The sequence below is a fragment of the Poecilia reticulata genome, linkage group LG4, assembly GCF_000633615.1.
Source record: "Poecilia reticulata strain Guanapo linkage group LG4, Guppy_female_1.0+MT, whole genome shotgun sequence".
In the NCBI taxonomy this organism is placed as follows: domain Eukaryota; kingdom Metazoa; phylum Chordata; class Actinopteri; order Cyprinodontiformes; family Poeciliidae; genus Poecilia; species Poecilia reticulata.
The window spans coordinates 18630212-18657841 of NC_024334.1; the positions used below are offsets into that span (position 1 = coordinate 18630212).

Below are 27630 nucleotides of genomic sequence, written 5' to 3' on the forward strand. Positions count from 1 at the left end.
TTCTGAACATAAATCCACCACCGAATCTCAGGCACGCCACCGTCGTCGAGACCACAAAGACCCCCCGGAGCATGTTTTTTTGTCTCGTGTATCCTTTTAACCCCTGTAATCAGTTTCACTGTTTCCCAGTTTGAAGCCAGATATGACCCTTTGAACCACATACAAGCACTGAGACTCGTTTTCACCGGAGCTCCCTCCTTCGCTCATGCAGCTGGCTTTGACTAATGCTGAAAACATTGAAGAGGAGGCAGCGGGTGTGATTGTTGTTGAGGTTGTCTAATGTTTTTCTTTTTTACCCAATCAGCTGTCTCTGTTTCATCTCGGGGGGCTAAATGTTTTTATTGGCTAACTCAATATTCAAAGCATTTTCATAACAGGTCTAAATTTACACCCTGAGCTGTTACAGAGTGTTCATACCCCTTGAACTTTCCACTTTTTCTCACATTGCAAACATAAACTTTGATGTTTTTCTTTGGGACTGAAAAGTCTGAAAAGTGTGGCGTACATTTGTATTCATTTCTTCAGGCAAGATGCTGTACAATCAACTTTCAGTGTAATTAAAGCTGCAGGTTGCTTGAGGGCTGTCCCATCTGTATAAATAGAGATGAACATTTTTGTCTAAAAAAAAAGCAGAAACTCAGTTGGGCTTTGATTTAGCTATTTTAGCACGAATATGCTTTGATCTAAAGTACCTCTGGCTGCATGTTTAGGGTCAGAAAACAAACTTCTACCCAAATCATCACTGAAGGTTCTCTTCCAAAATTTCTGACTTTTTTTGACTCAAATTTAAAACTTTTTAAGACCACTACGAACAGAATTGAAGACCTGTTTCTCCACAGAAATGTACAAATTTGGGGATAAGTTTGCACTAAATCATGATAGATGCAAAAAAGCTAGACCTCTATCTTGCTAACTAGCAGAGCTATGCTAGCAGTTAGTCACAGAATGCAATAAAGACGAGTGAATGCAACTCAAACCTGATGGAAAAGTTGTGTAGGAAAAAGAAATAAATAAAACATACAAGACTTAAAAGCCCTGTCAAGACAAAATGTAAGACCTGTGATTAACACATTAAAATCCTATTTACGTTTTTAACTGAATACGAGACATTTTAAGGCCTTAATTGTAGATGCATGATTTTAATACTTTTTAAGGGTGTGTGGACACCCGGGATATTCAGCTCCATCCATCTCCCTGTCAACTCTGTAGAAAAGATTTCTCACAGCATGAAGTTGCCTACACCATCTTTCACTAGAGGCACGGTGTTGGTCAAACCTGACCAGAGCACTATCTTCCACATTTTTGCTGACTCCACATGGCTCGAGGTAAACTGCAACCTGGACATTTAATGTCTTTAGTTTTAACAATGGCTTTGTTCTTGCCACTTTTCTAGTGAGTGAATGACTAATAGTATTCTCCTTCCAGAGCTGTGCCGCTCCTCCAGAGACACAACGAGCCTCTCGGTGGTTTCTCTGATTAATGATCTCAGGTGAACTCTAAGGATTTTAAGTCAAGGTGCAACACAAATACAAATGTACACCCAGGACTGCTGCAATAAGTAATAAACCAATTAGCTCAATAATTTTCATTGATATTTTCATTAATATTTCTTGATTGATATTTTTAGAGACTTTATAATCGACTTTATTTATAGTTTCTGTTGTGTGCAGTTTATTATTTCCATTTTATTGTTTTTGGTTGTGTTTTATTTTGGATAATTTAAAATATCTTCTAGTTTCAGTGTGAAGTGTTCTGTACAAAATTAATTGTATTCGTCTTTGAGAGGGCAAACCTCCATCATTATGCCATTATTATCAATAAATTGCTTGAAAATTGTCCCAAAACAACAATAATACTGTTTATCATGATAATTACAGGTATGTAATTCATAAAAACGTTTTATTGTTACAGGTACACCACATTTCAAATTTATATTTGTTAAAAATGGAAGAATTTTTTTTTTTCCCATTCATCTCACATTTATGTAACAAAATACACGAAAAAAAATCTTAGTAGCGAAAAAGCTTTATGGATTTATGCTGTATGCATCTTATTTACACCAAGCATCTATCCATGCTGACCCACATCGGCACATCGCAGCTCTGATAGCTGTTAGCGGTAGACGTGTCTTTATTCTGTTCCTGCTCTCTCAATTTGTAGGAATCACTGACATAAACATCCATAAGCCTCTAAATGCTCTTTCTAGACACCAAATGTGCGCAAAGACATCGAAGTCAAACTGGGACTACTCCCCAGATTAATTTTTCCATGAGCTGAAATACACACCAGTTTGTTGCACCACGGCTCACAGACCAACACTGATGCTAGCTGCCAACATGACATGTCCTATGATGTCAATATGACGCCGTGTCACTGGGTTCTGTCAACATTTCCCTTGGCAAAGATCACTTTTAATGACCCCGCGACGGTTATTCACCACAACGTGGCACACATGGTGGGAAAGTCTGCTCTCACCGAGCTGTGATGTGAAGCGGTTGATATCTGCATCGCCGCCGGCCGGGCCAGAAAGAATAATTTAGAAAATGATAGAAACATCCATCATGGGCGCTAAGCTCCACAACGCCTCGGTCCAGCTTTTTCTGACAGCTCACACTTTATGGGTTGTCAGTGATCTCATAAAAACGACTGCTTTCTGAGAAGACGCCAGCCTCCGTGGCACTTCGGCTAATTTGTTCGAGCCCAACACGATGTTCTCTGACCAAATGAAACTGAAACGCGATCCAACTCAAACACACATTGCGTGCCTTTCTGTGCCGCTCCGTATATTGATGTTGATGTTCTTTCAAATTTCCCTTTAATCTGTTTCACACTTCGCGAAGATCGCTTAGCCGACTCTGCCGGTGAAGCGCCGCAGCGTTTCGCGTAAAGCGATAGGGGTGGGGAGGAGATCTCCGGGGAACCTCCAACAAAGTCCTCAGTGTTTAGCAGGTAAATAATCAATGCTGACTTGTTCCTGTGAAGCAGGAAGATAAACAAGATTAAGCTTTCCTGTCTGTCATGCAGAGGAGTGGGAGAGGTGAGGGGCTGCAACTCTGAGGGTGCACTGCAAAAACACAGAATCTTACCAAGTGTTTTTGGTCTAATTTCTAGTGCAAATGTCTCAGTGCACTTGAAATAACGCAAAACTAACTCACAAGTAACTTTTCGGCAAAACATAGGAGCTTGTTTTAAGTCAATAACTCCTTAATAATGATAAAAGGTTCCACTGGCAGATTTTCTCCCTTAGAAGATGGGAAAACATCTGGTTATAAGTTCAATAATTTGCCAGGGAAACCAATACTTTTTACATCTATCTTAAGGATTTTTTTTAACTTAAAACAAGCTTCTAGGTCTTGCTTAAAAGTTACTTGTGAGTTAGTTTTGCCTTATTTCAAATGTATTAAGATATTAGCTCCAGAAACTACAACAAAAATACTTGGGTTTTTGCCGTGTGGTCCGGAAATAAAGGCATCTTTAAGCTTCATCTTCTTTTATTAGACCCATTTTTTTTACAATTTGGGTAAAATTCAAGAGACGTACCTGCAGTTTCTGTGTTTAGATGTATCATGATGTATATGATAATATGATGTCAGGGTCACTGCTTTGGGAAGGAACAAGTTATTTCTCCCCTTATATAAAAAAACAACAAACAAACAAAAAAATCAACAACTACAGAACCAGAGGACAGATTTACAGCCAGTCGGGGTCGAAGGTCGTGCTTTCTTGCTTTCTTGGAGTGGTCTTTTCTCTGTTTGCTCCTTTCTTTTCTTTTAGGTGTCTCTTCGGCTCCCACCCCTCCCCCAGCATTCCTCGCTTTTGTTTATGCCGTATAAATACAATCAGAGCGGCCTGCGGACCACACTAGTACACATTCTCTCTTTCTGTTGGTTTGTCCTTCACACGTACACATGTACGCAAACACACGGATCCGCCGTTGGCACGCACGCCCACACAAAAAAGGAGCTGTTGACAAAGTGCGGTGGGCTTGTTAAGGGACCACCACTCAACACACGCAAACACACTGACACAGTAATCGTACATGCATCTGCAACGAGTGTTTAATGGGCTTTTATAAGACTTATTTACATGTGGAGCTGTGCATGAGGCTAGCTGATGAGTAAGTTTGGTCAGTTTTTTTTTTTCTTTTTCGTTTGATAAACTCCATGCAGCAACATGGAGATGCTTCATCAGGCCGGTCTGTGGTCACAAATGGACAAAAGATGAAAGAGTGACGTGTCACAACGAGGCGCAGAAAAGGAAAAAGTTTACAGAGCTCTGAAAAAGTATTAATTCTGTCTCGTTGCAACCACAAGTTGTACTTTATTTTTATGTGAGACACATGTCGTAATCGGAATATAAGACTGCACATGAATTAGGAATTGCTTTCAAATATCAAATGGAAAGTAAGGTGTGCGTTTTTGTTCAGCACCTCTCAATTACGGTCAAACAAAGGGCAGATGCTACAAGCTTATGCTTCTTTCTGCTCCGTTTCATTTGTGATTTCTTTTAGTTTTTACATCAACTGTTCATGAAATAAAATGAAAATTAAATCAAATTAAACGGTGGCCCTAAATAAAAAATAAAAAAACCTTGTACAATCAGTCATCTGCTGAACTCGACATCAGGCCTGGGTTGAATATTTCGACAGCGCTCTGTGCAAATGTTGGGTAATTGGTCAGAATTCGGTCGCCGTGTTTTATGCGCTCAGACAGCGATGTTGATATTTCTCTTCAGCTAGTCACCAAAATCTGGTTTTGGTATCAGCGGAAGACATGAGTACTACTGAGGAACATTTATCTGACGCGCTGAGGAATTGTTTTAATTAGTTTTTCACTAAATAACCAATATAAACCCCGCCGTGCCGGCAACCACGTGACCACTCGTTGTCTGCTCGGTCATCCGACGGTCATGATTTTGGGCTGTGAGAGAAAACTGGAGTTCCCATGCAAACTCCCACAGAGAGAAAAACCGGACTCGAACCCAAAACCTTCGTCTTGCTGGGCAGCAGTGCAGCCCCAGACATTTTTTTTTCTTTTTCCCCAAGTTTCACCATTTCGCCATGATGTACTGCTTTCTGTCTGCCTGTCACATAAAACCACAATAAAACACAATGACGTTTGTGACTAATTGGGGAAAAAGGTCCAAGGGGTATGAATACTTTTCCAAGGCTCTGTAAGTGGGAATAAATGAGAAAAAGGAGAAGACGGTCAGAAGGCAGGCGGAGAGACAGAGGGAAGGAAAAGAAAAGGAGGGGATGGAAGCCAAGAAGGGTCTGTGTGGCCGAGCCAGGCCTCTGCACCAGTCTGTTGGTAAGGAAACACACAGGAATGTGTAGCTTTAGTTTAAAGCAGTCTGATGAACATCCAGGGCTCAGAACTGTGGGGGGTGCAGGAGGCTGATGAAAGGAACGCTGCAACATGTTACATCTTTCTCTCGTCTAAACGCGATCCGAACAGACTGGATGTACGGGAGAGGTGCTGCTAACTGAGACTTTTAAATCTTTCTATGCCAAGAATGGCCGCTTCGTTCTTAAAGTGATTGTTATGCTGCGCAAGTGTTCAATCATTTCATGACCAGATTCATTTGACACCGACCTGTATGGCTGCGGATGTGAACCCTCAGCGTGCCGTTGCTGGCGAACTTCTGTCCACAGTAGGGGCAAATCTTCTCCTTCTCCCCCGTGTGAGTCTGACGCAGAAATGATAAAGAGAAACATGTGGTGGGTGGGAAGACAACATCAGAAAAAAAAACATTCAATCTTTGATCCTTCCAGTTTTCTGAAAATGTGATCCAGTGTGACTGATGGATTTTAATATCAGAAAGTGTGTTTTGTCAGATACTCGTCGATCTATTTGTCGACACCAAATCTGCCGTTTCATTTCATCAGAAAAAGCTGCAGGTTTCAGCAAATCACATTTAAGACTTTTTAAGACATTTAATGCCAGCTTGAATGAAAGTTAAGACTGAAAAAACTATAAATATCGGGAATGGTATTTCCCCCCAATAACCTAGCTTGAGTTTTTATTTGTACAAAATGCATCCAGCTTCGTGTGGGTTCGCAACAATTGGGATGTAGGAAAAACAAACGTCGGTAACTGGCAACAATTTTGTGAAATTTGAGCGCAAATAACACTCTGAAGGCGACGCCGTTCCCTCTCCATTCATTTCATATGGAGCTTCCACAATGAGGTGACAATCGCTTGCCTTCCTCGAGACAACTAACTGAAATGTTGAGCTCCTACAGGCAGATGTGCACTCACGGGATTGTGATGCGACATGGGAAATTTTGAAAAATAATGAACTTTTGTTTCGCTTTGTACACCGAGTTTTTTTTTTTTGTGCAGGGGGGATGCACATTCTGACATCAGCTCTGCAAGATCACAGACGGCACACAGACGTTGGAAATTTGCCAGGATCCAAAGTCCAAAGATCCTTCCAGCTAGGAGGCAAGGGTTTGTTTTTAACCAACTCCTCCTCCTCCTTCCCGTCCTTTCACTTTCAAAACCCGAACGCGACTGAGCGCTACGAACCAAACCAGGCTGCACCATGCAGCTCCCACAGCTCTGGGTTCCTGCTTCCCAGGATGCTGTAAATCTTTTGAAACCACAACGACACTGAAAGGTCCAAACTCAGAGCGACAGTTTCAACAGCCGTACGGCGGCGCAGGAACACCTCCCCTCCGGGGCCCCGTCCTTCTCCCTGCCGCGTCCCTCTCGACACCTCAGGTGTTTTGTTACAAACCCCCCCCTCTTCCTCTTGCCTCCCATCCACACATGCTCAGAGAAAAGCTGACACAGACGAGTAGGCTCACGCTCAACAATGCACAAATAAAACCCACTGATACGAACACATGGGTTCCAGATGGATCAATGCTGCAGAGAGCCACTCGCACAACAGACCAAACATCGCCGGTATTTTTACCTTCACGCGCCGACAGCCCGAGGGAGAATCGCATGTGTGGAATTTATTGACGATTGTTTCTAATTACTGCGTGTTTCCATTTTTTTTCACATGAAGAAACAAAAACAAAAAAAAGCAACCCAGTAATTTTCAATCATTTGTGCGTTCTGCACAATCTTGTACATACGTGCAGAGAGGACACGGCATGCGTGTTCACGTTGACAAGAACACAGTTTCTCGTATATCGAGAATCCAGGCTGAATTGGTGTGACTCATCGCTTCATTCTGAAGTGGCACAAAAGAACTGTAAGTGAGCCCGGATAATGGCCGTCACTCAGAGCAGTCCTTAACCACGACGATCTTGTTTTCTTCTCCTTTCTCCTCCTGGAGCTGCTGCTCGGTAAACCGACACTCGATTAAGCCTCCAGAGGCCATCAGGCACTCGACTAATGCCTGTGCATGTTGACAGGAGGCTTTACCCACAACTGTGGAGAAGTCACATACCACTTAATGGTTTTATTTGTTCAACTGCTCCAAACGGAAAAAAGCTACGACACACAACAGAACCGGTGCGGCTCCCAAAGCCAGGAAAAGAAACATAAAAAAATCATACATTGCAGATGTACTTCCCAGTAGGACTGAAATGATTAATAGATTAATCGCAATTAATCTATTAGTCTCGTCTAATTAAGTAATTGATTAATCCTTAACTTGAGCATAGAGACTTAAAGAGGCCAATCGGTGAAGCGGCGATTAAGACAAAACTGTACATCTTGCATCTGAGGTAAAGAAAATCTTTATTTGTAAATATTTTCAACACAGAACTCCTCAGACGGCAGTTTCAGTTTCACATGGTTGAGAAAAAAATCTTCCATAAAGCACCTGTAGTTATTTAATTATTGATTGGTAAATCCAAAAGAAATAACCAGCAGATCAGCTCTGCATTGTGTTGATGTTAGAAGTATTTTGTATCTGTAGATGCAAAAATCGAGAGTTAATGTTATTGTATTTTAGGAAATAAAATGTTTATTTTCTTATAAAAAAAAAACTAATAGAAATAATTTTTTTTAAATCTATTTTTAAATGTACTTCTTATGTTCGGTGACATCTGAAATCAGTTGTTTTCCCTGGATTTTCTTTAGGGGCGTCATGGGGGGGACTACAATTAATAACTGCACTATTTGAATTCTCATTTGTAAAGATTTTATATCTATTTCTGAAAATCTTGATAAACACACTGAAGTGTACAGCTGTAAAGTGAATATAGGTCAAATACACAAGGTTATTATTACTGTTTTTCTGCAGAGATTACCTTAAATATGTCAAATATTTCATCACATTTTTCCTAACAAAGAATAAATAAAGAATTTATTCTTTGTAACTTGTAAATTTTGACTTTAACCCTTATGCACGTTAATGTAAATTCAATTTTTCTTTGTCTCATGGCGAAAAAACATTCAGAAATGTATGGAAATTCAACGCCTTAAATAATAAAGCTAAACTTCCTTTGCTAAAAGTTTGGTTTATAACAGTACTTATGCTTCTATATATACTTAATACAATACATTTATAAAATATTTGTTGAAAAAAATTTGGGGCAAAGTCACGTCTGCGATGACAATTTGGGGGAGCAAAGTTTCCAAAAGCAACTGAAGCGTTGCTTCTGGAAACAGGGCGCATGTAAACATAGCCAGCAAGTTGTCGTCTCCTCGGCAACCCGACTTTGATCAGGGCCGGGCCCCAGGCGGCCTCCAGACGTTGGTCAGCAGCGAGACCGTTCAAGAGTGGCTGTCTTCGGGTCCTACTGTTCTGGGACTTTTTCCCTTTTGCAGCGTGCCAAGAAGCTGCTTGGTTTCGATCTTGATCCACAACCGTCCCGGGCGGCATCAGGTTTAGGGCTCATAATCTGCAAAGAGATCTTTTTTTGGAGCTGTGAAGGCCTGTGGAGCTAATGTACTGACTGTCGCTTCGAATCTATAAAGGAATCCATTTGATAAGCGACAGAAATCAAGATGGATGACTACACCAAGTTCGATAATCTGTGATATTGCCGCAGATGACAAGAGGCCTGTTGGGATTTCAAACAGTGGAAGCTTTTTGGAGGAGCAACAGGGTCGGCTTGCAAAAGGTTCAGGTTATGAAACAGCATCACAAGCTTTGACCATCTCACGGAGAAACGTTCAACCATTAAGAGAATGTCAGAACTGAACTACATTGTAAAAACACAAAATCAAATATTTTTGGTCGAGTTTCTACAGTGCAAATATTTTAGTACATTTGAAATAAGACAAAACTAACTTACAAGTTACTTTTCAGCAATAAATAGGGGCTTGTTTTAGTTAATCAATTTTGATGAAAAAGTGCTAGTTACAACTGCATAATAATCTGCCAGTGGAACAAGACAAGACCTTCTCATATTATAAGTTCAAATCTTTGTTGCACTGGCAAAGTATTTCACTTATAATTTGTCATTTTTTATCATTTTTAAAGAATTATTGACTTAAAACAAGCTCCTATATCACAGTGAAAAGTTACATGTAAGTTAATTTTTTTCTTATTTCAAGTGTGATAAGATGTTTGCACAAAAACTAAACTTTTGAAAGATTTTGTGTTGTTGCAGAATAAGCAAGCGCATGGAAGAAGGCACTCTTGCATGCAAAACATGATGGGAAATGAACACTAGACATCACCCTGAGTATGTTATTCCTATGCCAAAACATGGTGGTGGCTGGATTTTGCTGTGGGGAGGATTTTGTTCAGGAGCTGGATGGATCTAATACACGGGAATCCTGGAAGAAACTTGAGATCCGCCTTCCAACATGACAATGACCTTCTGTTAAAATGGCCTAGTTAAAGTTCAAATATATGCAGAACCAGATCTGAAGCTATTTTGTAAAAAAAAAAAATAATAAAAAAAGTTTTCCATTAAGACTTGAAACTGCAATTGCACCTATAGCTGGTTCTACAAGCTAATGACTCAGGGGTGCATTCTTCATTTTTCAAGTTTTTTAATTGTAAAACCTAAAAAAAAAACAAAAAAAAACAATATTTTCTTTTCACATTTTGGTTATGAATGGAAGCCGAGGGACTTTTCCCAATATACATTTTTCCCAATTGTTTTCTCGAGATAACAAGTTGATTGGTGTGTGTATTAAACCTGATTCCATCCTTCCGATGCATGCCACCACAGCACTGAGGCATATGCCATGATTTACAACTGTCACTCATGGCATATTTATGTAACCATGACTCTTCATCTTGAGAAAACCATTGAGGAAAAAGTAAGATAGTCATCTCGTTACCTAGAGAAAGGAATTAATGTCTTCTCCTGGTAATGGAAGAAATTATCTTATTATTGTGAGAAACCTGTTGTTGTTGTTCATGATAACATAAAATTCTCGTTATATTGAAAAAAAAAAAAACAGACCGCAACCGTTCTCAACTTCTGTATAGCTATTCCGCACTTCACATCTATTAAATAAAATCCCAAGCAGACTAAAAAAACTCTCAGATTTACGGTTTCATAAGTATGTTTTCTTCCACTTTATATTGTTTGAACTTTTACGTGTCACGACAATTTCGTCCGAACTCAGCTCAAAGAGGCTGCGGTCGCGTAATCGCTGCGTGTGATTGAAGCCCGCTCCACTCACCTTCTTGTGGCTCTTCAGGACCGACGGAGTGACAAAGGCCTTCTCGCACAGGTCGCACTTATACTTCTTGTGGCCGTCATGCACCACCTGAATGTGGACGTTGAGCGTGTCCTTCCTCTTAAAGGTGGCGTCGCACTGGTCACATTTGAATGTCCTCTCACCTGCAGCGAGAGGACAGGGAGCCCACGTTAGAGGGAGCCGCTTTGTGTGAGCTATTGTTGTCGCCTCTCAACATCAAAACAGCGAGCGGGAACCCAATTTCACCATTGTGTGGGCAGAGAAAACTATAAACAGAGGGGTTTTTCAGCTCCGCACAATGGTTTTTCAGAATAGTCTGGCTGTGCTTTGCTCTTTTTTTTATTCTTTTACTGAAAACATGCCCTGTTTTAATAGTTGTTCTGCTGAAAGGAGCTGAAAAAGGCTGTAGTTAGACAGCGTGCAGACAACCTGAGCAGCTCCCAGCGCCGAGCCCGATGTCTGCCTCGGCTCTCTGCCTCTGCACAACAGCCTCTATTGTTGGGGAGTCCGTGTTTCCATTATATGGAGATCATTCAATTTCCACAGCCTTCTTCGGATAGAGGCTAGCGAGCGGTTTCAAGCCCGGTGATGGTCAGTTCAATAAGACAGAACACAACTTGGAAACCGAGGTTCGGTGTGTTTTCAATCAGCCGGAGACGTTCGCCTGCCGGTGATAAATGTCAACAGTGGATCGCGGGCGGATTCTGGTAATACGCAGAGCCGGGCTTTTTGCTGAATCTGTAGCCGTGCATGTTTCCACACAGTAACACACACACACACATCCCAGTTACACACACACACACACACATGCATACTTACAATGAGTTATTCTCAAAGCCTGGAAGTGGTAAAAACACAGGTGGTGTAAAAAAAAAAGTGAATCATCTTATGCAAGATGTTCTGAAAATGAATGTTCAGGAATTTTCCCGTATTCGAAACTGGACTGGATAACGTGAATATTATCACAGGTTTCTTCCGTCATGCTTAAAGGGGCAGGATTAAGTATTTTCCAGCCACATAGTACCATTTCATAGAACAATCAAGTCAACAATGTCACCTTCATTTCTTATAAAAATGCTATATCAAAAATGACTTTAAAGAAATCTAACTTTGCAATTGAACACCTTGAAATTGGGCCTCTGTCTCTTTAAGAAACCCCTGCTCTTTCTGAAGCTCCGCCTTCAGCACGACGTCATATCAACACATCAATCCAGTTTCTCAGAGAACTGGACAGAGAAATAGTTCATATAATGACCTTAGCGGGTTTGCCAATTGCTGCTGCTAGTTTGAAGGAGCTCAAAGTTCACAGCTTTGGCCACAATGCTAAAATTAACTAAAGAGAGCAGCAGAAAATAATGTACAGCCATCAAATTGTGACGTTAACCTCAAGTGTACTCAGGTTACACAGCACAATAATGATTCAAAGCACACCAACAAATCCACATCTAACTAGCTAAAAGAAAGTTTTGGAGTGCCCTAGTAAAAGCCTGAACATAAATCTAATTGAAGCGGTGAGGCATGACATTAAATATCTGGTTGGCGCTCAAAATCCTTCCAAAAGTAGCTGAATTAAAACAATGAGTCAAATGAAAATTTCTCCACGTTGATCTAAATAGGGCTGTAGTGATACAATAATCTCACGATACGATACACAATATTCTGCTCACAATACGATACATATTGTGATATTCAGCAAACGATACAATTCAATGCACTTTTGCGATTTTCTGAAAGATTTTAGAGGGACAGAGTGATTTTGGTGACATTTTGTGACTGTTATAGAGTTGGATTGAATTAATTTAACTGAAAACTGATTAAGAGCACCAACTACACAATACCTGGCTCTAGTTGGACATGGACACAGACTTAAAGTCGACAGCTGGACAAAATGAATCAAAGAAGTGGTGAGAAAACATGTTTCTYTTAATTGAAACAGTACAAACTGTAGCTTACATGCATTTGTAAAGTAAATAAAGTGCACCAAGTACCCTGCTCTGAATAGTTTGATACCTTTTTAACCTTGACACTTAACATCTGAAGGAATCACTCTAAGCCTGATGACCTAATCACTCTCCCGGCGAAGCAAGCAGTGAGTGAGCAAGGTGACAGTTGGATGTTACGATACTTGCGGATGAATATCGATTTTTTTCTAGGAAAGAAAATATCAATATATATCGCAAAATCGATATTATTACACAGCCCTAGATCTAAATGACTTATTGGTAGTGATCGCCAACGTGATGGCAGTTATTGACGGTAATATTGGTGATCAGGACAAGTTTAGGGGATCAATTACTTCTCTTCTAGTTGGTTTGGATAACTTAAAAGAGCCATTTGAATTTGTATGTACTTAGATAATGTGACTTGTGTAAATGTGACAAAAAACAGTAAAACAGAAGAAGCATAAGGGAGAAATCATTTTGTGCTAAATGCAAATATTAGAAACCAAAAGTAACTGTGTAACATTCACACATATTTAATAAGTAATACTTGTCGTTAAAGAGCATCCACCACATGCAAAGCGGCTGCAGCAGGATGTTGCTTCAGTGATTTTTCTATTATTTTTGCTTCACAACATAAATGTTCAAAAACCTCAAGTACCTGACGTCTGCTTCGCGTTCTGGAGCCGATTTGTTCCAGTTGTAACTCGTCTGGAGTTGATACTTTTTATAACTTGATCTATGAACGATTTTAAATAACGCGACTTCTTTTTTGGCTGCATATACTATGCTGCGATTTTTGGGCACCTGTCTGCAGTAATTGATTAAAATAAAGTTGAGGTAGCACACTTTTTTTCTAGTTTAGTTTTAGTTTTAATTCTGCTTCAGTGTAACCACTGTGGAAAAAAATTTATTATTGCTTGCGGATGCAGAAAAGCAAGTTGCAATCCTGATCAATATCTTTCTCATTTAACCTTTGCAAATACCAAATGGGTTTAAGTCACGGAGTAAGTTGTTATGGTTACCCTTTAGGAAAGTTTTACAGTGAAGGCGCTGTGACAGAATTATTTATTTTAGTTTCATTATTGAAAACAGCAGATTTTCCTTCATAAGGAGACACTCTTTGCTTTCCTCGGTACTATTGGAAATAAATGTAGATGAAATCTTTTTCTATTTGAAGCACTTATGCATCAGTTGAAGGAGGGAGCCATCAGCGTCGATACACATCATTTGCCTGAACAGCAGGGCTGTGCACAGCAGTGGAAAGACACAAAGCAAACCACCAGGATAGATTAATAGTTCCAGGTGAATAAGTTTAGGAGGACAAAAGTTTAGGGCAAGATAATGAAAATGCACCTATAGAAAATAGATTAATAATGTAATTCTCCCTCCCACGGCGCGGTGAAATCTGCTAGTGTACTGCCTGCCACCTGGGACAGCAGCAGGAAATGCCTCCAGTTTTACAATCTCCTTTGTTATCTGGTTCTGTAAGAGAAATGGAGCTGCATCCTGCCAAGCCTCAGCCGCAGTGTGTGTCAGCCTGACGGTCTCTCAGAGAGACGACACATGTTGTTAATCAGCCACAGGGACGAGTTGATAACTCATAACAATATGGGAAATATGGAAAGAACTATAAAACCCACAAGGCGACTGGATTCAGTGGGAAGTAGTAACATTTCTGGACCAGTTCATGGTAGAACGCATCGTAGAAAAAAATCCACCCATCCATCCATCCATCCATCCATCCATCCATCCATCCTCCCTCTTTACTTATGAATCTCTGGGGAACAGAAACCCAGATGTCTCTCATCCTGCCACCACCCTTTTGTTCATTCTCATTTTTAGTTGACAAAAGTCAATCCAAATAAAGAGCATTCACACCATTTTGTCTTATTGAAAGGTCTACAACAAATAAGTACTTTGTACCAAGAAGAAGCCTAAACAATGACGTACAGTCAGTGGGATTATGCTGCTTTTAAGAGAGGATGCAACAAATTCCTCCCCTCAGAACAGTTGCATTCAGACGCAATTACATGCCTCATTACTCTGTGAAAATACACTCAAGAATCCTGCAGCTGCAGCCTTTATGGGTCTGGTATTGATAGTACCGTTTGCTGGCTACTGTTTGCTAAAGCTGGTTAATTTAAAGTCAGTATAACATCTCTCATCTCTCTCTCTCATATATATATATATATATATATATATAATTTTTTTTTAACCAAGTTATTTATCATAGTTTTTAGGCAGCCTCTCATTTTTTTTAAAACATGCCACTGCAGCTCTGTTCTTTTAAAGAGAAACAGAGTGACAGACTCCTGCTTCGACTCAAATGTTTTAACACTTTCTACTTTTAACTGCAGACAAAAATGCATAATTGATGATGTTGCAATGGGACTCCAGTAAATATGGCATTGAGAAGGAAAAAGTAGAAGATCTGTTAAAGTGCTTTATTGATTTTTTTTCCCCCTCTGCCTTGTTCTTTTTGGTATTTCTGCAGAAAGAACTTAAAACTTGTTCGATCTTAGAATAACTCTTTGCTGGTTCAGAGTGAATCAACTATTGTCAGATGCAGAGGACAATCTGCAGCAAACATGGAGACCAACAACAAGCAATTATAAAGTTTCAACTTCCCATACTGTAAATTTCGTCACGTTCTTTGATTCACAACCGGAAAAAACAACACAAAACAACTATTAACATTAAAAAGAAGATGAGCAAGTGTCTGAAATCTTCCAGCAAGTATTGATATGAATGCAGACCGATGTTTGCAGAACCAGTTAGACTTAACAGAACATTGAAAGTGCTAATCATCATTGCAAAAAGCTTGCAGAAACATTGACTAATGCTTAGAAAACGAGCATATAGTCCTTGAATTTTTCACATTTTATCAACTTATAACCACAGATTTCAGCTTCATTTTTACTGAGATTTTATACAGAAGCTTAACATAAGGTAGCACCTAGTTTGAGACACTTTGAGACTCATGAATAAACTACTTGATTGGAGGAACCTGTGTGGAATTTAATCCGAGTAAGAAAGTCCGATGAAGGCCTCAGAGGTTTGTTGGAAAACATTAGTGACCAAACAACTTAAGACCAGTGAACACAGTAGAGAGGTCAATGAGAAATATATGGAAAACATTATTACAGAGTTGGGTCATAAGACTCTGACAAAAGCTTTGAGTATCTCACAGAGCATTCTTCAATCTATCATCCACAGCTCTGGTGGGAGAAACTATTGACAGGACAAATCTTGGATCAGGGAGAAGAAGAAATATTGGGTTGAAAGAAAAAAGTAGTGAAAGGTGGAAGGTCACCTTCCAGTAGGACGATGACCCTAAACATATTGTAGCCAGAGCTACAATGAGAACAGAGCCAGCCAAGTTTCCTAACCTGAGAATCACCGACTTTCTAAATCTGCCTTTGCCTAATTAGGCAGTGCAAAGTTGGTTGAGGTTTGTGGTTGTAAAACGTGAAAAAAAAAAAAAGTAACTTTTGCAATGGACTGTGAATGAGCAAGTAATCTTTGAAGACCGTGGTTCGTACTTACTGTTGTGGATGAGAAGGTGGCGCTGCAGAGAGAAGGGGGTGCGGAACAGCGCCTTGCACTCCTCGCACTGAAAGGGCCTTTCCTCTGAGTGGGTCTGCAGGGAAGAGTCGGACAGAGTCAGCATTTCTCATAACGAGCAGGCTGAGCCGCCTCCTGCCTCAGCTTGGCCTTTAAGACGGCTTCATAAACTGATTTTAATGGATCGCACATAATAGCAGCACCCAATTAGGTCTGGAGAGGTGATGAAGACAAGCGGCTTAAGGGGATTCTTCCGCAAAATGCTTCTGTTTCACCTGACCATGCCCGCACCTCTCCGACCATCCATCCACTCTCCTATCAATCTGAATGACACCTTAATCCCTAAAGTAAACACGAGGAACCCGGAGGGCTTTAAAGGGCCAGAGACCCCACAGATAACAACCACCAGCGAGACCCTGATTGATTACGGCCTTGCTAATGACTAGCTTTGAAGTGACAGAACATCTCCCCAATGGGAACAATGAATCTATAAAGAGAAGACCTCCTGCTCCAACTTAATTTGCTAAAAGACAAACAACGGAGCTCTGATTCTGCGTTTGCTCACCTTCTTATGATTCTTGTAGACGTTGCGGTGAGCGAACTCTTTTCCGCACAGCTTGCACTTATACGGTTTGTCTTCGCTGTGGATGATCTTGTGAGCCGTGACCTGATCCAAACGCTTGAAAGACCGACTGCAGATCTCACAGGTGTAGGGTCGCTTCTCTGAGGGACAGATTGATGTAAGCTCTGCTTAGTTAGCAGAAATGAAGCTTAAGAAAAGTACAAACAGTTGAAACTAGATTGTTTAAAAACCACGTGACCTAAATCTTCTCATTGTTTGACATTCAGTCAGACTAAATGTTTCCTGTGTTAGGCCAGTTGGGATTTCTAAAATGATTTCTAGTTTCTATTACAATGAGACGTAGAATTTCTCCTATTGTTTCCTAGAGATTCAAAAGGTTATATCGGGCAACCTGAACTTGCCAAGCCATTACTCAAAAAGAAATGGAAAAGGCCTGATTACACCTTTGCAAAGGCACACAGGGACAAAGACTCTATTTTTTGGAGACATGTCTGATGAAACTAAGCTTGTAGTTTGGCCATAATGACCATCATTATATGGTGGAGGTAAAAGGAGAAACGTTACTAGTTTAAGAACTTCGAGGTAAAAGCTGTTGCAGCGTGGTGTTGTGGGAGTTTGTACTTCACAAAAAAGACGGCCAAAAAACTTAACGTTTGGCGGATGAACCTCAGTGTCCAGCCAAATTCAGTACAAAGTGGCGGATGGAAAACAAACTCAGTGTTTTGGAGTTACCATCACAAAGCGCTGATCTCAGTCCTGTAGGAAAGGCGGCCTTCAAACCTGACTCAGATATACTCGTTCAGTGGGAGGTCCAGGAAACTCAAAGTATAAAACCAAAGTCATACATTTCAAAAAGGCAATGCTACCAGAAACGATCAGGTGACGTGGTGGTTAAACCTGTACATAATAATGTAAAGAAGTACAAGTTCTCATTGTTCTGGCATTTAGCAAACAGGAAATAGTTTGAAAATCCCAACCGACTTTAAACAGGACACATTTACTCATGTAATCAACTGGTTTCCACTGTGCTCATTTGATGGAGTGCTTTCTTACCAGAGTGTGTGATCATATGGCGTTTGAGCTGGTTGGTTGAGATGAATTTTTTGTCACATGCATGACATTCAAATATTTCGTGTATCTACAATAAAAAAAAAAGAAATGACAATGAGTTTGTTAAAGTCATGCAAACGTTGTTCATTTTTCTTTCTTTTAAAGCCAGGGCTGACGGGAGCTCGAGGGTATAATTCTGGGATGGTCAACTGTTGCAAAAATCTTGACTGTTTTCATTAGACTGATGTCCACACACAGAAAAGCAATTAAAGTGATGAAAAGTCTCAATCCCTTCATTGCTTCAGTGCGTGCTTCCAATAATAGCGCTTTTAATAGTTCCCACAGCTACAATAGCATATGCTAATGCAACACAGCTCCTCTTGTCAGTGCTGCTTCTGCAGAAGCTTGTTCAGCTAAATGATGATAATGGAAGTCTTAAGCTGCTTTTCAGCTAAAGTGTCATTATGGAAAGTTTGATTGCTCCTCGGCATGAAAAATACTTCATGCTCGGGCGGAATTGATTGAAGTTGTGAGAACATGCCACGGTTATGCAGTCATAAATGTGCCATCTTTATAATAACACTTTATGTTTTGGTAGGGAAGGGATTCTTTGGAGCGTTTCCACCTTCCAGGGGAAAAGTAATTTGTCAAGATCTGATTCGATGGTGACACAAATTCTGCCTCTCTGATGTTTGTATTATGACAGGCAACAGATCACTGTGTGTGTGTGTGTGTGTGTGTGCGCGTTTGTGTGTGTGTGTGTGTGTGTGTGTGTGTGTGCGTGTGTGTGTGCGTGAGACTCAATTTGAATTACTGCCTCGTTGTTTAATGGCCTGGCTTGCAAAACTGGTCGAGGTACAAACAGCATTCAAGACAATCTAGATTCACATCTGGATTCATGTGGATAAAAAAATTTGGAAGAATGAAAGAAAATACGCTTTCAAAAAGTATTAACACTCTCTTAAAAACCTGTTCCCCATGACATCATAATCATAAACTCTAATGTGTTTTATTGAGATTTTCTGTGATAGACAAACATAAAGTATCATGTAATTTTGAGGTTGGAAAAACTGGTGCATGGTTTTGAAACAGTGTACAAATAAAAACCCAAAAAGAGTGCCAACCATTTAAGATCAGAAGGATTAAACTCCAGGGTGTCTGGGCTCTCCCTTAGAGATAGGGTGAGAAGCTCGGTTATCTGGGAGGGACTCAGAGTAGAGCCGCTGCTCCTCACTTCAAGAGGAGCCAGTTGAGGCTCGGGCATCTGGTCAGGATGCCTCCAGGATGCCTCCCTGTTGAGGTGTTCCGAGCACGAGGAGGCCCCGGGGAAGACCCAGGACACCCTGGGGGGACTATGTCTCTCAGCTGGCCTGGGAACGCCTTGGGATTCCCCCGGAGGAGCTGGAAGAAGTGGCTGGGGAGAGGGAAGTCTGGGCCTCCCTTCTTAAGCTGCTGCCCCCGCGACCCGACCCAAGAGGAATAAAATGGATGGATGGATGGATGGATGGATGGATGGATGGATGGATGGATGGAGAATTAAACTCCAGCAGACTCTAAACATAAATAGCTACGATAGAATAGTTCAGATCAAAGCATATCCATGTGTTATAATGACCGAGTCACAGCCAGGAACTAAATCCAATCCAGAATCCATAGAAAGACTCAAATTGTTGGCAGCAACGGCTCTCCATCTAATTTGATGCAACTTTAGTTAGTTTGTAAGTACAGAAATAAGTGCATGCACCACTTTGTGTTGATCAGGTCACAGAGAATCTCAATAAAATGAATCAAAGTTTGTGGCAGTAATCAATCTTTGAAAAGACTCACGGGACAAAACTGATGCATTTAACTTTATATTAATCTATGCATGTAGTTTAAATACTTGAAAAATAGGATCAAAACATTTTTCCAGCATCAGCAATGAAATACTGATTCTCTGTTTCAGTGGCCACACAGGAACATCTTATTTTTACTGTAAAACACACAGGACGGTTTGAAACAGGAGAGCTCCGAGTCGAAGGTAGCCGAGGCAGATTAAACAACCCCCCGGAGGAGCAACCGTACTGTAAATCCCAGCTTCCAGGTGACTTTAAATCTTGCAAAGTGTGTCATCCGAAGATGAACAAGCCAACAGGGTTTTATAAAATGTCTGCAGCTCAACCTGAGTGATAGATTTTGACAACAGAAAATTACACTTCCCAATTACCACCATTTTTAATGAAAGCTAAGCGACGACAGCCACTGGGGTGAGTTATCGAAGGCGGCCAGGACGCTTGTGTTAAACGCCAAACGTCTCTCAACGTGTTTGGCTTTGACCTGGCTGAAGAGCAGCGAGGATAACAACATGTCCAAAAGAAACTCCTAGAACATTTTTTATTTGGTTTTACAACAGATGCCATAAAGAATAAGAATAGACTGCAAAAGTATTCATATCTCCATAAACTTTAATATTCCCGAGTAATATTGCGAAAGACTAACAAAAAGCAGTGAAAAGGAAGGAAAACGGTACAAGATCTTTTACAACTAAACATATGGTTACAGAGAGTCCTAACAAGCTGTTGGCCATACTGATAGAGTTAAATAATGTAAATAAACTAATTTCTAAACATAAAAGAACTACATATTTGCTGTATATTTCGCATGCACTCGCTCACTTTTGCAGTACATGATGAATAACTCTCATTACTACCTGTGCAGATGGTTTTTTTGAACTGCTGAACTCTCAAATGTGTGTTCATCTTCACGATGAGGTCATGTAAAATCATGTTCTGTATAATATTTCAACGTAATTGCCGACAGCTAATTAAGTCTGATCCCATAGTCAATTCCCTGGAAAACATGCAAGTGTTTTTTTATGCTATAGCTCTAAGCTGGGAGCATCAAAGCCATCAAATGTTCACTCTGGATCATAATTTTTCTTCTGCAGATGTGACTTTATTGACGCTGAAACAGCAGTAAAACGACAACTCTACTATGCAGGTATTGCTGAATTAGAGGAAATTATATGAATTGGTTCATCTTCAAGTGCATCAACATGCATAAACTTCAATGTGTGAAATCACTGAGTGCACCACAGCACCTGATCATGTGGATGTAGTTACTGAGGGAAGAAGACTCAAATGTTGCCTTTTTAAGCATCAGTAAGATGTTTAAAATTAATTCTAAATGGTTTTTCTACAAAATACTAAGACATGTTGAGGGTTTATTTAGGTGAGAGATTGAGACTTTCATCAGGTAACAAAGAGATATGATAATGTTGACAGCGATTTGGAAATCTCGGATTAAAGTTTCTACATTCTGTTGGGATTATATCCAGACAAATGTTTACAAGCAGCAATCAGTAAAATTAGAAAGCAAAATTAGAACTCTGTAGTCATTTCATCACTGCTTGACAAAATTAGTAAAACTCTATTTTACCGTCTCTGTTCTCACATACACCCAGTGTGACATCACCTCTTCATGTGTATTAAATACTCTCACCAGAAATGCTAGAAAGAAATGTTTTGAACACTTTTCCAAAAAGTGTTCAAAAGTGAAAATTGAATGTTGTCAATAAATTTTGATTGGTGAATCTCGAGCTATTAATTTAAAATCAGTAATGATCTTTTCTTGTAGTTATTTGGACATTCATTTGGAGAATGGCAGGACAACAAGCTAAAAGACAACACATCGGATCCCTGATCCCTGGTATTTGCAGATGTTAGGGATTCCGGCCGCCAGCAAATAGATAAAATCTGCAAATACTTCCTGTGATGCACAGTCTTCCTAATTTCCGTCACTTGAGGATGCAACCAATCAGTGCCAAAGGAAAATGAATGGTGCTCCTGGATTGGCTGCTTTGCAAACACCAGGCCATTGGTCGTAGCTGTTTTAGATTCCCAGGCTGCATTTTCTTTTCAATATTTTATGCGCTACAAAAAATCTGAAACTATGCAAATTTTCCAGGAATAATTCAGTTACATTCCACAGAAAAATCTGAAAATAGATAAATATGTGAATAAAAATAGGCAAGTGTTCAAAAAAAAAAACAAAAAAAAAAAAAAAACAAGGTTACAAAACTCTGAACATTAACAAATATATGCAGTAAGTGCTTAATACATTCACTTGTGATTCAATGGTAAATGTCTTACAAATTAATGTTCCTTGGTTGATTAACTTTAGCGACCGGGTAGCAGTCAGTAAGCTTTTGACATCAACAGATGGCCTGAGCCTGAATCAGATCTTTGTCAAGAACTCTGACAAAGATGTTAGGGATTTGATTGGTGAATCTCGCGCTATTAATTTAAAATCAGTAATGATCTTTTCTTGTTGTTATTTGAACATTCATTTGGAGAATGGTAAAAGTACAGTTTACTATTGTATTGTTTTGATGCTGATGATTAGAAGCCAAAAGCAGATCAGAGCCAGACGCTTGATGAAAGATGAGGATTAAATCAAAGACAGGTGACGGGAAGCTGGACAGGACCAACAGAGGGATCACGAAACCAAAGAGCTGAAATTCTAGGCGGAGTGATTTCTGACATGGAAACCAGGTGACCACAATCAGCAAAATGAATGGCAGCTTGAGTGAAGCAACTGTGAGAACAGAAACGCAAATAATTAAAAGCCTAACCAGTCGGAAAAAGGGGGTAAATATAAAAACTAGAGAAATAATTTGAAATACAAGAGCCAAAATACAGAAATCTCAGCTACATTTTCAACGTTTTCCCTTCATTTTTTAATCACCAACCTCAATGCATTCAGTGGCCAAATGAGCAATTTACAGCATTACATAAGAGAAGAGCTGAACGTGACAGTGCCAAGTGAGGACTTGAGCTAAATGTTCCAAAATGCAACTCTGTGAAGTAAATCCCATACTTTGAGTGGAAAGCGTTGCTCTTGCAATGTTATGTTATAACCGATTATTTAAAATGATTTATGTAATAGCAGCTAATTGCGCTAAAATTACAGCTGTGTGACTCAGAGGAATGCAGTTCTGATGAGAACTTACCCAGGCATAAGCGACCAAAAGCGCGAAACAAAACTAGGATGATATCCACAGTAACAAAAGCAAACATTTTTCCGCATAAAAAAAATAAATTGTGAGAGGGAAATTATTTAAACAGCTGTGTTCAAATCTGCAATCCATCAATAAGAGGGAGAGAGGATCCTGACGCCAAGGTTAAAATCTTACAGACTGCCAATAGAGGTTCTTAAATTTCACAAGACCTGTTTGGATGAGCTAGTGAAAGAGGAACTAGCCCACTGCTCTGTGTCGCCCAGCATACATTTGCAACAAATTGATCATAAAGTGGGGGAACAAGTGATCAGAGGGGCACATAAAGCACTTCAGAACGTGAGATAAAGAGGTCAGAGTGCATTTCAGACGACGCACGATGGGATGGGAACGAGCGAGCTGGAAGAAACGGCTCCAAAGAGAGATCACTGTAAAAACTGAGAGAGCTGAGTAAACCCTCAGCAGATCCAAGCCTGTTCTCTGTCAGGCTGCATGAAGAGCAGCGATATTTAACAGCTGTCACCGGTCCGAAAATGTATTTAGATCTGGACTTAGACTAGGCCATTATACCACCAGACCATACTTCCCCCCCGCCGTACTGCTCTGGTGTGGGTTTCGGGGTCGTTGTCGGGTCCCGGACTCAAATCTTTCTGCAGTTTTTAACCGGTTTTATTTAGGGAGAGCGATTTATTTAGCTCCATAAACTTTGCCCTGTCCATGCTGAACGAAAACATCCCCTCGACGCGAAGCCACCATGTTTCATGGTGAGAATGGTGTATGCAGGATGATCTGCAGTTTTAGTTCCAGTCACTCATGACATTTTGTACCAAAAAGATCAATTTTAGCCTTGTTTCACCAGAACCCTTCTCCGCAGTGGGGTGGTTTCTTTTTCACTGAAATGGCATTAGTTAGGGTTAGAGATGCAAATATTCAACTTACAAGTAATTGCCGATTAATGATTTATTACATCAAAATTTGTTCCAGTCAATTAACTAGTTTTAGTTGGACTGCCATCTAAAAGAGGGCGCCACTGGTCATCTTTAAGAGGAGGGGGTTAGGGTAGGGTTAGGGTTAGGGGTCAGTTGATACAGAAACAAAGATGGCAGAACCATACCAGAACAGGAAAGAGAAATAGTCCAAACAGAGTTCAGTGTGGAATACAAAATGCTCTTTACGCGGTTCTGTTTTGAAGTGTAAACACTCGACAAGATCCTAAAGTTTCATCTTAATAGCGCTCATTCAACCGAGCCACAATGACGGAGCAGCGTCAACTTCTTTTATTTGTTTCATTTTTTATTTTTCTATTCAGTAACCTAGGCAGTTCTTATTTTGCTATATTTTATAAATATATCTATGTTTGATAATGTGAGAAAACCACAATTTTCTATTTATTCAATCAGTATTTAACAGGAGTTGACTTGTAATTATGTTACAATTTAATGATGGGTTTTTTTTTTATTCATCAAATTAGGGGTATCACAATAAAGACCAATAACCTGAATACGTTTGCAAGACGCTGTATTTGAGAACGCCTCACCTTTCTGTGCTCTTGAAGATTCAGGGAAGAAGAACATTTTCTGTTGCATATGGTGCAAGTGAGTTTCCGTCGTGCACTTCCTTAAAAAAAAAAAGAAAAACCCATAAATGACAGAAGTAGAGCCAAATTTATGAACAAGCATTGATCAATAAAAAAATGACCAGTTTATGATTGCATGTACAGTAAGCCCACTGTTTTGTAAAGCCTTTACCCCATCTAAATTACCAGATCAACATCTGTTGTGTCTGATCCGCTCCCTCCCCGCCTCGCCCACACACACTCTCCCCATCCCGACCACATTTTTGGAAAAGAATGAAGGCCCGACTTTGGGCTCCATCAGCCTCTCAGATGAATATCCTAATCTCTCTTTGATACTCGATTCACATCTGAGGCTCTCGCGGATTCCACGCTGCCCTACATCCCATCATAAATAGCTATGGAAGCTCAATTATCTGGCGGAGTAAAGCCGCCCCAGAAAACACAGGTCAGCAATTACGGAGCTCATGTAATTAGAGACGGGTCTTAACACTGGAGCGGTTTTAACTGATCGAGGTCACGTTAGTTTTTTTTTTTTTGTTTTCGTTCCTTGAGCGTCGAGCCCCGCTGATGGGCAAGCGCGTTCGTTACATGAAAACAATAATTGATGGGGCTGTAATTGTATATGAGTGTATCGGGAGGAGCAAGAGACAGAGAACATCAAAGACAAAGGCACCGCGCTGAGCGCAAACACAGATTCCCACCTGTGTGAACATTTCCTTTATGCTTCTTCAAAGCGTCCTTGCTTTTGAATCGCTTCCCACAGCTCTCCGCTTTGCATATGAACCTGGCGTCTCCTTTGCATGCCTCCTTGTGCTGTTCGAAACTGTGCAACGTGAAATATGGAAGGGAAATAAGGAGGAACAAAATAATTCAGTTTCACATGCAAGAAGGTTAGTGTGTGTGTGTGTGTGTGTGTGTGTGTGTGTGTGTGTGTGTGTGTGTGTGTGTGTGTGTGTGTGTGTGTGTGTGTGCGTGGGCGTGTGTGTGTGCGTGTGTGTGTGTGTGTGCGTGCGTGGGTGTGTGCATGCGTGTGTTACCTGGACTCTGAGCTGAAGGTGTTGTGGCAAAGGGAACACTGATGAACCTTAGAGTCGCCTGACGGGTCAAGAGACTCAGAACAATGTAAAACGCTGAGGAGGAACACAAATGTAGAACAGATCAGATGTGACCATGAAATATAAAAACAAAAACAAAAAAACAGGAATTGTGCAATCCACAACTCTATAATCTTAACGCTCTCTGTTTGCTGCAACCTGTGAACTCGGCGCCGTCCTATTCCACATATTTAAGCTAAAGACAGGATTTTTCTGTATTTTTCAGTCTTGCATTATGCAGCTGCCTAACAACCAGCTAAGCGACAGATGAATAAACCCACTGGCGCTGCAGAGCCTGTTTGACGGGGAACTTCTTGCCACAGTTCCTGCATTTGAACTCTTTCTCCTCGGTGCTGGGCCTCTGGTGCAGACTCTGGAGGTGCGCCGCCAAGATCTCCTCACTGGGAAAGCTGCTCTCACACAGCAGGCAGGGGTGGTCCTCCTTCTTTATGACAAGTTCTGCACAGATATGCGAAGAAGTCACTCACAGAAGAACCCTAACGGGTTTCCTTGCACGTGGTTTCGTAAACCGATTGAGAGAGATTCGGGTTTACCCATTTCCACAAGATGTTTGGCCTCTTTGCTGTTCTCGTCCTCGTCTTTCACGACTTCTTCCTCTTCCTCCTCCTCTTCTTCCATGTCACTATCCAGGTAGCCAATCAGGAGCTCTGTATCTGTCTCTATGTCATCCACGGCCAGGTAGAAGATGTTCTCTCCATCCTAACCCAGAAAACAGAACATCGTCACATTTGATAAGGCGTTGCGATAAAGTGAGAGTGTATTGTATCGTATTGTTTCTCATTTATCATGATAAGATTTTGGTTTATCGTTGTCACAGTAAATTCAAATTAGTGATATTTTTTTAAAAAACTAAAACCGTCCTCATTGTCAGGATTACTATTTTTATTTTTTTACCCACCGTTTGTTCAAGAAGAATATCAATAAATATATATTTAAAAAAAATTAAAAACATGATTAAATTCTGTAATGTTAAGGGTTAAAAGGTTTTGTAAGAAAACATTAGCGAACAGATGCGTAGGAATATGGACTTAGAATTTTATCCCGATATTTTTTGGGATGAAATTCCAAAAAATGTCATCCCAAAATGAAATTTTGTGATAGCGATGATGGGAAAAAAAACTATCACTCATTCTTTTAGGTAACTGTATGGTTGTGACTGAATGACAACATTTATAGCGCCACAACCACAAATACTGTTGTTGAAATAGGCGTCTTCATTGCATGTACAATCAGTAAATGAAATGTATCATGAACACATTGAATCAAAGTCATTGGAAGCTAATCCCACCTGACGGGAAGACGGACAGAGCACAGCTTTCCGTCTGGGGTGGAAGTTTACTTTCCAGGACAGCGTGAGCTAAAATCTGCAGCCAGAGACATTTCTACATGTAGAAATGGCCTAGTCAAACCTCAGACGGTTCAAGAAGTAGTAAGACTCGCAGAACACGGTGGAACGTAGAGCCAAAAACACTCTGACCCGGTTCTAAATCAGCTAGAACATTTTATTTTACAGTCAGTCTACCGAAGCCTGCTGGCTGAACCCATTACACCCAGACAGCACTCGTTTAAAGCCTGATTGAGGCCACAGGTCAAAGGCATGTAACCTTAAAAATGTGTTCATTTACTCTGCTGTCCTGAAAGGTCACGTTAATAAAATCAAACCGTCATTTTGTTTTAATTATAGGATTCTAAATGTACATAAATAATGATTACCAAGAGGAAAACCAAACAATAAATGTCATTGTTGATGAAACGCAGAGGTCTAACTCACATGCGTGACCTTTAAACAACCAATCAAACTGTGTGTTCCAGCATTAATGGCAGGAACTTGGCCCTAAGACCCAAGTGTTCATGCTCTTTTCTTTCCTTCTCTATTTTTCTTCTGTCATGGGAGAGCTATCTTTTTTTTCTTTTCCTTTTGTCTTTTTACACTAAAGTGCAAGAGGTGAAGTTTATGAGCTGCAGACAGAGGCTCCGGCCTCACGTTTGTGTGTCCCTTCAGAAATTGTGTTTACGTTTCTCTCTTTTCTTCTTCTTCTTCAAATCATCTGATTTTATTTTTTGTTAGGAAGCTGTAGACCTGGCTACTGTTGTTGACACATCATTTATCACAAGAGTCATATAAAAGATATGTTTTCTCAGCCATTTAGGAATACAAAATTGAGATAAGGAATTTTGCTTCGTATCCAACTTTACACCCCAAATTACACTCGTAATAGTTCCAACATCTGGCTG

At 40.3% G+C, this 27630-nt stretch overlaps 1 protein-coding gene across 2 annotated transcripts in view; it reads right to left on the bottom strand.

Moving 5' to 3' along the window:
• prdm5 (PR domain containing 5) overlaps nucleotides 1–27630 on the bottom strand; it is a 58594-nt gene that overhangs the window by 20365 nt on the left and 10599 nt on the right. For both annotated transcript variants that reach the window (XM_008407535.2, XM_008407534.2), the window contains exons 4-13: nucleotides 25929–26094; nucleotides 25656–25833; nucleotides 25318–25410; nucleotides 24982–25103; nucleotides 24242–24321; nucleotides 17712–17796; nucleotides 16641–16798; nucleotides 16058–16151; nucleotides 10551–10711; nucleotides 5595–5688 (exon numbers count right to left, since the gene is read on the bottom strand). In XM_008407535.2, coding sequence (XP_008405757.1) covers nucleotides 5595–5688; nucleotides 10551–10711; nucleotides 16058–16151; nucleotides 16641–16798; nucleotides 17712–17796; nucleotides 24242–24321; nucleotides 24982–25103; nucleotides 25318–25410; nucleotides 25656–25833; nucleotides 25929–26094 — 1231 coding nt within the window. The remainder of the gene's footprint in view (nucleotides 1–5594; nucleotides 5689–10550; nucleotides 10712–16057; nucleotides 16152–16640; nucleotides 16799–17711; nucleotides 17797–24241; nucleotides 24322–24981; nucleotides 25104–25317; nucleotides 25411–25655; nucleotides 25834–25928; nucleotides 26095–27630) is intronic.